This window comes from Sorex araneus, chromosome 5 (assembly GCF_027595985.1).
Source record: "Sorex araneus isolate mSorAra2 chromosome 5, mSorAra2.pri, whole genome shotgun sequence".
Lineage (NCBI taxonomy): Eukaryota > Metazoa > Chordata > Mammalia > Eulipotyphla > Soricidae > Sorex > Sorex araneus.
Window position 1 is genome coordinate 138,772,578 of NC_073306.1, and position 13,078 is coordinate 138,785,655.

At 59.3% G+C, this 13,078-nt stretch overlaps 1 protein-coding gene across 1 annotated transcript in view; it reads left to right on the forward strand.

Annotated features, from left to right (window-relative positions):
• Positions 1 to 13,078, forward strand: part of ZNF831 (zinc finger protein 831) — a 70,311-nt gene that overhangs the window by 15,250 nt on the left and 41,983 nt on the right. The window contains exons 2-3 of the mRNA XM_055137381.1: positions 543 to 3,290; positions 3,702 to 3,841. Of these exons, the coding sequence (XP_054993356.1) occupies positions 579 to 3,290; positions 3,702 to 3,841 (2,852 nt within the window). The 5' untranslated portion in view covers positions 543 to 578. The remainder of the gene's footprint in view (positions 1 to 542; positions 3,291 to 3,701; positions 3,842 to 13,078) is intronic.

Consider the following 13,078-nt stretch of genomic DNA (forward strand, 5'->3'; position numbering starts at 1 on the left):
GCACCCAGCCAGGCTCAGGGGTTACTCCTGGCGCTGTGCTCAGGGATGGCGCCTGCTGGTACTCGGGACCACTTGGGTCAGCTGTGTGCAAGGCCAGCGCCCTGCCCCCTGCAGTGTCTCTCCGGCCCTTCCTTCTGGCCGGGCAATGGATGAACAGGCCTTGGCCTGCTGGGGTCCGAGCTATTGTTCTTGCACTAAAGACACACGTGGCTTCTGTGGACTCACACGTGGGCCCCTGCCTCCGGCTGTGCAGGCCGGTCTCACAGCCGCGGGCCCCTGGACAGATGTGGACACTGAGGCTCGCACAGGCGGCACTGCAGGGCCTCTCAGGCCCCGGGGTGGGGCTGGGCACACAGAGCAGGCCTGGGCGGGGGACGCGGCAGGTGAGTCAGAACTGAACGGACCCAAGTCTGGTCCCCACGTCACTGTCCTGGCTACGGTGGCTTCTGTGCCCGTGTGCCCGTCCCGTGCCCGTGCCTTGTCGCCGGTCGTCAGGGGTGGGGGGTGACGGTGTCCTGGTAACGTGTGGCCTTCGCCCGCAGGTCGCCCGCTGTCCTGAGCAGCCCAGATGCTGTGGAATGGAGACGCCGACGCTCACCTGCCCACCCTCCCCTGCCAGGGACCAGCCAGCTCTGGCACCCAGCCCGGCGGGGGCGCCAGGGGGCCAGGCCTCGCCCGGCCTGACCCTGGGCCCGGTCATCCTGCCGCCGCCCGAGCCGGGCCTGGCCCCCACGCTGCTCCTGAAGGCGCTGCCCGTGCCGCTGTACCACATGGTGCCTCCCGGGGGTCTGCAGCCCCGCGCCCCGCTCCTGCCCAGCAGCCTGGAGGGGGGCGGTGCCCCCCTCCTCCTCAGCCCCCTGCTGCAGCCCGAGGGGCCCGGCCCGGCCCAGGGCAAGCGAGGGGCGCCCACCCTCACCGTGAACCTGGTGGGCGCCCTGCCGGTGCTGTCCCCGGGCCCCGGGCCCCCGCTGGGCAGCCCGGGCAGGGCACGGGGTGCCGGGCGGCACCTGTGCCCGCACTGCGGCCGGGACTGCGGGAAGCCCAGCGTGCTGGAGAAGCACATCCGCTCGCACACGGGCGAGAGGCCCTTCCCCTGCGCCAGCTGCGGCATCGCCTTCAAGACGCAGAGCAACCTGTACAAGCACCGACGCACGCAGACGCACCTGAGCCACAGCCGCCTGGGCCCCCAGGGCCAGGACCCCAAGCCGGGGGACGAGGAGGACCTCTCCCCGGCCAGACAGAAGTCCCCGGCGGCCGGCAGGCCGGGGCCCCCGCCCCAGCCCTGGGAGAAGGCAGCGGACGCGCGGGCCCCCGAGGGCCGGCTCCGCAAGTGCGAGAGCACCGACTCGGGCTACCTGTCCCGCTCGGACAGCGCCGAGCAGCCCCCCGCTCCCGGCAGCCCGGGGGCCAGCGCCGAGCCCGACGGCGAGGGCGCACGGGGCACGGGCCCCGCGCTGGAGAAGCGGCAGCTGGAGGAGCGCATCGCGCGGCTCATCTCGCACAACCAGGCGGTGGTGGCCGACCCGCAGCTGGAGCACGTGCGGCCGCGCCGCTCCCTGCTGGGCGCGCGGGGCAGCCTGGACCTGGCGCCCGGCGCCCTCCGCGGCGCCTTCCCCGCGGGCCCGCGCGCGCCGCGCCGCCGCCTGGCCCCCGCGCGCTCCGCCCTTGGCCCGCCCGCGCGCCCGCGCCCGCTCTTCTTCCACTCGGTGCCCACGCAGCTGTCCACGGGCGCCGAGTGCGGCCCCGTCACCAGGAGCAACTCGCTGCCCGCCGTGGAGGGCGTCCGGACCTGGCCCGAGCCGCAGGGGCCCCGCACGGCCGCCCCCCGAGGGGACGCGCTCCTGAGCCCCCGGCCGGGCCCCGCCGCGGGGCTGGGGGGCCGCCTGGCGCTGACGGTGGTGGCCGTCCCCAGTGGTCACCCCCGGGCCCTGGTCCGGCAGGCCGCCGTGGAAGACCTGCCAGGACCCCCGGCCGGGGACGGCCCCGGCCCCGCCGAGGAACCGGAGGGCCCGCGCGCCGAGGGTGGGGGGCCGGCAGCCGGCAGGGCCAGGGCCACCAAGAGGGCCTCGGCCAGGCGGTCACAGATGTTCTCGCAGGAGAAGTGGCAGGTGTACGGCCGAGACTCCTTCCAGAAACTCTACCAGAAAACGAGCAGCGGCCGCCCGGGGGGTACAAGGGGGACTCCCAGCCAGGGGGGCGTCTCTGTCCTTGTGCAGTCGGGGCCCCAGGGCCCCTCTCCAGCCCCGGGCACCGTCTTGGAGGCTGAGTCCCCCACGCGGAGGGACACAGGGGCTAAAGCGGGGGACCGTGACGAGAGTTTGGGGCGCCAGGCCAGGTCGCTCCCCACCCTCAGCTGCCAAGAAGGCCCCGGGGTGGGTCAGAGGGTCCCCCTGCTGGCAGGGGCCGAGCCCAGGAGTGCGGGGAGCCCCGGGCAGTGTGGTGGGCACTCGGGGGTTCCCCGGGCAGTGGAGGGGAGCCCCTTAGAGACCAAGAGGGTGAGAGTGGAGGGGCAGAGTGGCCAGGGGTGCCTGGAGGTGGGGGCGTCGGCTGGGGGCTCCCCCCGCAGACAGGACACGCCCCCCTCCAGGAATAAGGAGCCCCCACTGTGCCCGGAAGCCGCCCCCCCAGGGGCTCCCAGTATCCTCACGGCCCCCTCGGAGCCCCCCTTCCCCCCCAAATACCTTCTCAGGCTACCTCAGGGAGAGGCCCCGGGTGGGGCTCAGCCGGCCTCCGGGGTCTCCGGGCCGGGCACAGACGGCTTCAAGGAGACCCCCGGCGGGTCCAGATCAGGGGACAGGAGTAAGGGGGAGCTGCAGGGAGCCGGGAGGGGGCGAGGGGGCACCCCTCCCACACCCGTGGCTGGGGACTGTCCCAGGGAAGGCGCCCCTTTCCCGCCCACGCCCACCTGGGACCCCCGAGGGACAAAGGATGCTGAGGGCGGGGCCTGCGGGGCGGGGGGAGGCCGGGACTGTGCTGGGGGGAGGCCCAGGGCCCCCAGCAGGGAGCGAGGGGCGTCTCTGGAGGACCCTTCGCAGGCCTCGGAGGGGCCCCACGTCGGCTCTCACGTCTCCGCCCCCAGCTCAGGGGCCGCGGGGGGCCGCGGGGCTCCCTTCCCCTCCCTGCGGGCCGAGCCCCAGCTGACCTGGTGCTGCCTGCACCGGAGCCTGCCCCTGGCGCTGGAGCAGGGGGACACGGGCGCCTCCGCCTACCTGGCACCGCCCCCGGCCCTGGCCACGCGGGGAGGCAGCAGCCCCGGCCCCCGAGGACAGACCCAGCCGCCCGCGTGCCAGGTGAGCGCCGGGCGGGCAGCGGGAGGGCGGCGGGCACACACACAGGGGCACAGGCGGAATCCCAGAGCCTGGGAAAGGGGCTTCTCGGGTGGTGGCCGGGGCGGGTGGCGATGCCCATGGGTGGGGGGTGGCCCTGCAGGTCAGGCGGCTGAGGGGTGCCGGGCGTGGGGCCCCGGGGTGGCAGAGCACGAACTGACCCCGGGGCTTCTGGGAATGCCCAAGGTCTGGACATCTTCCGGGGTCCAGCCTAGGTAGCCTTCTGGAAGCTTCTGCCCAGGAACACCCTTCTCACCCTTGAGGTGTCAAGGGGCCCCTGGGCCTCAGTTTCCCCAGTGGGTGTGTCTGCAGGGGAAGATCTGCGTGTTGCTCCTTCGCTGGGGTGGCCTCATGTCCACACTGCCCTTCTTTCAGCTCCCCTGCCCCCCAGCTCTGGGAGGGACGGCCCGGCCCTGGGCACCTGAGCTGGCCCAGAAGGACAGTCGGCCCCATGGGAGCGCCAAGAGGGCTCGTGGGAACAGCCAGCAACACAGAGCAAGCGGCACTGCCAAAAGGTAGGCATGTGGCACCCTGGCGTGGGCACGGCGGGCATCTGGCCAGGACTGCCAAGGACACTTCCCCCAAATGCCCAGGGAAAATGGCTCCGGGGTTCAAAAGGCGGTGGGTTCCGTGCAGTGGGTTCCGTGTAGAGGATTCCACTACTGGGTCCTGTTAGTGGATTCTTTGTGGTGGATTCTGTGCACTGGATTCCATTAGTGGGTTCTGTGTAGTGGATTCCATGTAGTGGATTCCATGCAGTGGATTCCGTGCAGTGGATTCGGTGTAGTGGATTCCGTGCAGTGGATTCCATGCAGTGGATCCCGGGCAGCAGGGCAGGATCACCTGTGTGGGAGCGTGAGCCTGTGCCCGGGTCCATGCCGAGAGGTGACCGGGATTGAGCCCTGGCCGGCCGAGTGTGGGGCAGGTGCCTGCCCGCCCGTTCCACATTTCTTAGCCGGAAGCTCCAGGCTGAGTCCCGCAGGGAAGCCTCAGCTGTGTCCCCCCTCCACCCGGGGCCGTCCCACGCTGCCTCTGCAGCCAAGGACGCGGCAAATGTTTGCAATAACAGAGCAGGCACATCCATCCCGTGCGAGTCCTGAGGAGAGAGCGTGTTAATTATTTACAGCTTTTATTGCTTTTTTAATTATGCAAACGATGCATGTCCTCTGCAGAGAAATGAGGAAACAGCCCAGCCGAGGAGACGGCGGGCACCTCCCGGGCCAGTGCTCGTCCCGGGCGGTCCTGCCAGGCCTCCAGCTCTCCCTCCTTCTCAGCGCTCAGGGCCGGCCTGGCGCCCAAGAGCAAGACCTTCCGGCCGCCCGCCCAGAGCTAAGGCGACCCCCGAGCCTGCCCGCAGCCCACCCTCCCCGCCTCCACTTCCAACTTTGAGCCCAGATCCTGGAGGCTTTTTGGAACCCTCCCTTCCAAACCGGAGTCCCCGGGACCCCCCTCTACTCCGGGGGTGCCTTCAGCTCTGTCCCTGGTCAGGGTCCAGTCTCACTGTTCTTAGAGGACCTGCGAGCCCAGGTTCACAGGACACCCCTCTTCAGAGGCCCGTGCTCCCTGGCCCAGCACCTGTGGGTGCCCCCTCACCAGGCCCCCGCTCACCAGGCCCCCCTCGCACCGGCCCCCTCGAACCGGCCCCCTCGCACCCGCTGCCTTCCAACAGTCCAGGGTCGTGGGTTCCCGCACTGCCCAGGCAGGGGCCAGCCAAGCCGCCTCACAGAGCAGGGCCTCCAGGGTAGAGCCGCACAGACGTGGGTGTGAACCAGAGGTCACGGGGCCTGAGAGGAGGTGGCCTGGGCTGCGGAGGCCTCCCCTCGGCGCCTCACATTAGCCTCAGGGACGAGGCTCTGAGTCGTACCCTCATCACCACAGCCGCGGGCTGAGCCTCTCCCGCCCTGCGTCTGGGTGCGTGAGGAAGGGAGAGACGGGGTGGCTCGCACGGGCTCTCCCCGCCCTGAGACTTCACCTGGGCTCCGTCAGCATCCGCCACGCGCTGCCTAGAGCCGGCGCCCCCAGCCGGGCGCCCTGAGAGGCCGGGCAGCGGCACCTGCGGTGGCTCGGGAGGGCCTGGCCCGAGGACGCCCGGGAAGCTGCGCCTGGTCTGTGGGAGCTGCTTAGTGACAACCAGGCTCTCACGGGCAAGTCTAGACTCGCGGCTTCTCCGACACAGCCAGGCCCTGAAGGTCACGGGCCCACCTTCCTGCATGGCAGAGACTGGGTGGTGCTGAGGGTAGCTACCCGGGACACAGCCGCGCAGCAGCCGCCAGCTCGCGCCCCCCCAGCTGTCTGACTGGGGGGTGAAAATCTCCATCTAGATGTCTGACCTCCCACTGTCCTCCTTCCTCCTTTCTTCCCTCCCTCCTCCCTTCTGTCAGTCTGTATCTCCCCACCCATCTGCCCATCCACCCATCCACCCACCCATCCATCTAGCCACCCACCCGCCCATCCATCCATTCGTTCATCCACCCATCCATCCATCCATCCATCCATCCATCCATCCATCCATCCATCCATCCATCCATCCATCCATCCACCTATCTATCCATCCATCCATCCATCCATCCACCCATCCATCTAGCCACCCACCCGCCCATCCATCCATTCATTTATCCACCCACCTACCTATCCATCCATCCGTCCGTCCATCCATCCATCCATCCATCCATCCATCATCAACCTCATTCTCTCCTCTCTGTGACTATCTGTTACTGTAGCTCTTCTATTTCTGTTATAACAAATCACCAACCCTGTCTGTTGCTTTCAACAACTCAGACTTAATTTATGACCTGGTCAGTATGGGTCTTGCTGGGCTCGGATCGAGGCGTCCCTGACTGCATCCCTTCCCGGAGACCCCCTGGGTGATTGGGTTTCTGCGTAACCCCGTTGTCGGCTGACTCCTGGGTTTGGGTGCTGGTCCCCTTCTTCCTGCTCCTAAACAGGCAAATGGGGCAGGTCCTCTCCACCTCTGAGCCTTCCCTGCTTCACGCCTGGACCCAGACGGTAGGTATGAGGTGAAAGGTGCCACTCTCGGCCGCGCCCCATGGGCTAGCGTGGCTGGGACCTAGCTGGAGGCTACGCGCCAGCAGCTCCCGGTTCCCCCCAGGACGGTGACCCCAGGTAGCTCCCCCCAGGAGCTCCTAGTGGCAAAGAGGGAACGAGGAAGCAGAAGTTCTCCCCTGGGTCTTTGCTCACAGAGGAAAGTCAGAGTTCATACACGAGACTGGCTGTTTCGTTTGCTTCTGTTTTGAAAAACAAAAAGGAAAATCGCATCACGGTTCCGCAGATCGGTTTTCCAGCGCCTGGGGATGGCTCGGAAAGCACACGCACCGCCCTGTCACCAGGCATAGAAAAGAAGACAGAATACTGCCGTGTGAGAAAGGCTAGCCAAGTGGGGAAGCCCGTGATGCCGCCGGGTGCAGTGGGCGCCACTAGTTTCAGTCTGTGTCCTTCCAGGTCGGCGACCCCACTAACGTCCTCATTTCAGGCTAGACCCGCTACCCCTCAGCCAGAGCTGGGTATTTCAAACTGAATATTGCGTTTTGACTGTGCACACGGGCTGCGTCTCTGTTTCTCTCGCTGGTCAGCTCTCGTAGTCCCACCCATCAGCAGGACACAGTTTATTTCCCATCCTCCTTCTCGTGGACAATTACACTTGCTCTGAAAGTGTTTGGTGACCTTTGTGGCGAACGTACAAAGAATCCTGTATGAGGCAGGATGTAGGAGCGGTTCTAGAAATGTACCTCAAAGTGAAGTCGCTAGATTATAAACAATGGCAATTCCAGCTTTCTAAACGTATCTCCAAATCCCCCTCCACAGTGACTGTATCCACACGTGTCCGAGCTGGGGTGGGTCACACCCTTGTCTCACACCCTTCTGCAGGGTCGTTATTTGCAAATTCTCAATGTTCGGGCCTCGGGTGAACAGATGTGTACTTGTCGGGTTTGAGATCTGTGTGTAGTTTTGGTTGTTGCTGTTAGTGTCTCCTCCCTGGCTCTTGGGGCCGAGGTCACCCAGACGCAGGTGACGGTCCTTTCCTGCTGACCGGAGCTTCCTTCTGGGGTTGTTTTCTCCTGTCTGAAGCAGCATGTCTAGAATTGTCTTTAGGGGAGAAGACTTCCCCCCATCTTTAGCAGCCTGAAAACACATTTATTCTATCCTTGTTGAAAACATTTTTGCAGGGTATACAACCTTAGATTGACAGTTATTTTCTCCCTGCACATCAAAGGGGCTTCGTTGGTTTTTGTTCTGCGAGGAGCTGCTGCTATTAGTCTGTTCTCTCTTTGAAGGTCTTTCATCTCTGGCTACTTTTAAGATCTTCTTTTAATCTTTGGCATGCCATGGGTTTCCTTTGATGTATGCAGGTGTATGGTACTTTTTATTTATTCCATTAGGAATCCATTGGGCTTTTATGATTCGTGGATTGATGTCTACCTAGAAAATTCCTCTCCGCCATTCTTCAAGCCTTGCCCCTCTCCCTCTCTCTCCCAGTCTCTCCGGGACATTGAAATCATGTTTGTCAAATCTTCTCTGTCTTTCCTGCCTCTTTGCCTCCGTTTCAATAGCTTTGTGTTTTTCCTCTCTACTTTGCTCGCCTCCGTCCTTAAAATCTTATTAATTTTGAAAGTTGCTGCGTTATTTTTTCGAGGTCCCCCCAGTGAAGCCTATTGAACTCCTACCTCATGCATATTTAAAGCATGTGACTTAGGGAGTCTGGACCTGTGCCCGCATCTGTGAGACGGCAGCATCGCCCAGGTGACACGCCCGTGTGTGTGCAGCCCCCAAACAAGCAAAGTGTGCTTCATGTCACTAGGGATTTCTGTCTCAGAACTTCCTCAGAAATAGAATTATACAGTCGGCGAGCTTTTCCCCTTCCTGATATTCTGCACCCGGCATGATTATTCTGAAGCTCATCTGTTTTGTTTTGTGTCTCAATAATTCATTCCTTTTTATTGCCGAGAAGCAAGCCACTGGGCTTACTGTAGATCACAATTTGTTTATGCATTTCCTTTTGACATCGGTTGGTTTTGGTTTCAGGCTGTTAGAAATAAACCCACTATAAATATTGCTATACAGTCCCGCGTAGGGTTATATGCTTTAAATTCTCTTAGGGAAATAGCAGGTAGTAGATTGTCTGCATCTTAAGAAAGGCACATGATTTGTTTTGTTGTTGATGCAATATAGGTTTTCATTGTATGTGCATAAGATTGTGTATGTTTTGGGGGTACAATTTCCATGCCTCTTCAAAAATGCGTGTTGCCTCCCCAGATGCATCGTTAATTTTTTAAGAGCTGCCAAACTGTTTTCCAAAGTAGTTGTTTCATTTTCCACTTCCACTAGCTGAGTGTGAGCGAGGCGCTTCCCCACCTGCCCACCGGTGTTTCAGACGCAGTCACTCAGGGAGCTGCCTGAGGGTCTCTTCTCCCAGTCTGAACTCGGTTTGCTGATAACGCTGAGCACCTTTCACATGCTGTTTGGCCATTTATGTATCTTCTTAGGTGAAGTGCGTGTTCAGATCTGTTGTTCATTGAAAACACTAATATTTCCTTATTGTTGACTTTCTCCTTCCTCCCTCCCTCCCTCCCTCCCTCCCTCCCTTCCTTCCTTCCTTCCTTCCTTCCTTCCTTCCTTCCTTCCTTCCTTCCTTCCTTCCTTCCTTCCTTCCTTCCTTCCTTCCTTCCATCCTTCCTTCCTTCCTTCCTTCCTTCCTTCCTTCCTTCCTTCCTTCCTCCCTTCCTTCCTTCCTTCCTCCCGTCCTTCCTCCCTTCCTCCCGTCCTTCCTCCCTTCCTCCCTCCCTCCCTTCCTCCCTTCTTTCCTTCCTCCCTTCCTTCCTCCCGTCCTTCTTCCCTCCCTCCCTCTCTCCCTCCCTCCCTTTCTTCTTTCCTTCCTCCCTCCCTCCCTCCCTCCCTCCCTCCCTTCCTTCCTTCCTTCCTTCCTTCCTTCCTTCCTTCCTTCCTTCCTTCCTTCCTTCCTCCCTCCCTCCCTCCCTCCCTTCCTTCCTTCCTTCCTTCCTTCCTTCCTTCCTTCCTTCCTTCCTTCCTTCCTTCCTTCCTTCCTTCCTTCCTTCTTTCCTCCCTTCCTCCCTCCCTCCCTTCCTCCCTTCTTTCCTTCCTCCCTTCCTTCCTCCCGTCCTTTCTCCCTCCCTCCCTCCCTCTCTCCCTCCCTCTCTCCCTTCCTTCCTCCCTCCCTCCCTTTCTTCCTTCCTTCCTTTCTCCCTCCCTCCCTCCCTCCCTCCCTCCCTCCCTCCCTCCCTTCCTTCCTTCCTTCCTTCCTTCCTTCCTTCCTTCCTTCCTTCCTCCCTTCCTCCCTCCCTCCCTTCCTCCCTTCCTCCCTTTCTCCCTCCCTCCCTCCCTCCCTCCCTCCCTCCCTCCCTCCCTCCCTCCCTCCCTTTCTCCCTCCCTCCCTCCCTCCCTTTCTCCCTCCCTCCCTCCCTCCCTCTTTCCCTCCCTCCCTCCCTCTCTCCCTCCCTTCCTTCCTTCCTTCCTTCCTTCCTCCCTCCCTCCCTCCCTTTCTTCCTTCCTTCCTTCCTTCCTCCCTTCCTTCCTTCCTTCCTTCCTTCCTTCCTTCCTTCCTTCCTTCCTTCCTTCCTTCCTCCCTTCCTCCCTTTCCTCCCTTCCTCCCTTCCTCCATTTCCTCCTTCCCTCCTTCCTCTTTTTCTCTTTTTTTCACACTCTGCTGTACTCATGGTTCACCCTTGCCTCTGTGCTCAGTGATCGCTCCTGGTGGGGCTCAGGGGCCCCTATGAGGTACCGGGATTGAGCTCATGCTGGTGGCGTGCAAGGCCGGCACCTTGTCTATATTGTCTCTCTGGCCGTTAGTACTGAGGCTAAGAGCTAAACATCTATGTGCATGTATGTATGTGTAAGATACCCTGGTTGTGTCTCTTTAACGTGTGGACTCGTGAAATATCCTCCCAGTCTGTATCTTGTCCTTTGACTTCCTTGCAGCGTGTTTGGTTTGGACCGTGTCTACTTACGATTCCCCCCTTCCTGCTATGCTCTCGGTGTCACAAGTGAAAACAAAAAGACAAAACTTTACCCAACTTACAGCCACAAGGTTTCCGCCAAGACTTCTAGAGCTCTCGAGTCATAGAGCTGATCCCCAGGCCTGTGGCCCGTGCCCGTGCGTCCCTGGACGTACAGACGTGTCAGAGCCAGTCAGGTCTCGCCTGCACGGGTGAGGTGACGTTTCCTCTGCCATTTGTCCTCCTCCTTTCATACCTTTTTCTTTTGTTTTTGTTTTTTGGGGTCACACCTGGCGATGCTCAGGGGTTACTCCTGGCTCATGCACTCAGGAATTCAGGAATTACTCCAGGCGGTGCTCGGGGGACCCTATGGGATGCTGGGAATCGAACCCTGGTCGGCTGCGTGCAAGGCAAACGCCCTACCTGCTGTGTTATCGGTCCAGCCCCCCGCCCCCCGAACCATTTTTGTACTTTGATGTAAAGTCTGCAGTATCTCGCTTGTGCTGACTTGGAGGTTTACTGTGAAGTTTAAATGCTCAACACTGATATTTCCATGAAAATGGACATATTAATATCACAGGAAGAGAACACAGAAATAGAGCACTCGTGCTTGGTCAATTGAGTTTTGACAAAGGTTCAAAGGAAATTCAGTGAAGAAAGCAGAAGTTCCACCCTGAGCACTGGCGCTGAGCCCAGCAGTGCCGGCTCCGGGGGGAAGCCCTCGAACCCACTTCTCAGCCTCCTCTCGCCGCAGCTTCCGTGGTGAAGATGATCATCTCATGGTGGGGGGTGGGGGCTTGGATTTTTTCAGAGTGACTCCAGATCAGAAGAAGCCCCCAACCATTCTAATAACCCCTTCATGGGTCAGGTTTTATTCGTCTGTCAAGTTTTTAATTTATTTTTTCCCTTTGAGCTGAGTGCTTAGGAAGGTTTATTTAATGTCATTATCTCGCCCCAGTTTATTTTATGGAAGCACCATGGTTGTGGAGTCGCTCACGGCTGGGTCTTAGACACACGGTGTTCCCTCACCAACTCCGCCGCCACCAGCCTCTCCCGGCTCCCCCGCCCTCGCCCCCCCCCCACCCCAGTCTCCGCAGGAACCTTTGTACATTTGTTTGTTTAAGTCAGGGTCACATGACGTCAGTGCTGTTGACTCTGGGGCTGGGGCACTTAGCTCCGTCATGCCAGCCGTGTCCCTTGCCCCTTGCCCCTCGGGCCTCTCATCTGTCTCATCCCACCCCGCACTCACTGTCTTTCCTTCTACTCCCTATACTTTGGGATGAAGAGACCTAGGCATCCCCCCACTCGAATCACTGCATTTCCTCATCCAGTAACTCTAAGTAACACATGTAAGTGAGATCATCCTGTGTTTGTCCTTCCGGCTGACTTCATTGAACACATCACCCAGTTCCAGCCATGTTGTGGCAAATCACGTGATTTCATCCCTCCTTAGGGCTGTGTAGTATTCCACTGTGTACAGATACCACCTCTTCACCACCACTGGCCTGTTGTTGGACATCTAGTTTGAGGCCACGTCTTGGCTATTGTGTTAGTGCTGCAGTGAATGCAGTCTGCACACATCCCTTGGAATGAATGGCTTTCCGTCCTGGGGGTAAATTTCTAAATGTAATTATTAATGCATGTTTGTTTCATTCCCAAAATGCTTCCATTCAATTAATTTTCAAATCTTGTTGTTTCATAGCCCTGATTGTTCTTTAAAATTCTCTTATTAAGGTGTGATTGACATACAAGAGAGCTCTACCTAGTGAATGTCGCAACTTGATGAGTCAAAAAAATTTTACTATGCTTTGGGTAATATGGCTTCAGTAGTGTCTAAGTTTGATCACATTATTATGCAAAATTACTATCCACTACCACAGCCTGATGAATTTGAATGCAAGTATCTATTTCAAACTTACCCATTCTAGAATTTTCTTCTCTTTTTCTTTTTTTTAGAAAGAACACTTGATATATGATTTGCCTTCCTAACAGTTTCTTACATTTTTCCTATTTATTTATCTTTCCAAGATGAGGAACATGAGACTGTGAAGTTTAAATGCTCAACACTGATATTTCCATGAAAATGGACATACTAATATCCAATTAGTTTTTGGGGTCCAATTTCATGCCTCTTCAAAGCATAAACGCACACGCGTGGTGGTGTCAACTGTGTGTCACAGTGGCCAGCATGTCCCCAAGACGTCCTTTATTCTCCTGGGACTCTCCCCTGTGACTGTCGCCTTCTTGACTCCCTTCTCCTCCTGTCCCGGAACCCACTGTTCTCTGCCTGGGTGGGGTTGACCGGCTCCGGCTCCCGCGGCCCGTGTAGCGGCTGCCCTGCACCCGTCAGACTTCGCTTCCTTTAGAGACTCCCGGTTCATCCAGGGGGGAGCACGGCAAGAGCCCCCTTTCGAAAGGCGAGTGATAAGTGGAGTGACAACCCCTTTCTTGCCCACACTCAGCAGTTTCCTGTTGTTGGCCTGTGGTGGGGGGTGGGGGGCGCGAGGGTCGTTCCCGCCTCTCAGCTGTGAGCGGTGCTCCCGGGAGCACTGCCATGCTGCTCTCAGACACCCCTGGGGGTCCCCGTTTTCAGTTGGGTCGAGCCTATGCCCAGAAATTAGATTTCTGGATCAGATGACTGTTCTCTCTCTCTTTTTCAAAAAAATTAATCAATTATTTATTTTTAATGTATCACCGTGAGGTACAGTTACAGACTTACAAACTTTCTTTTTTTTTTAAATAAAAATTTTATTTTATTAAATCACCATGTGGAAGATTACAATG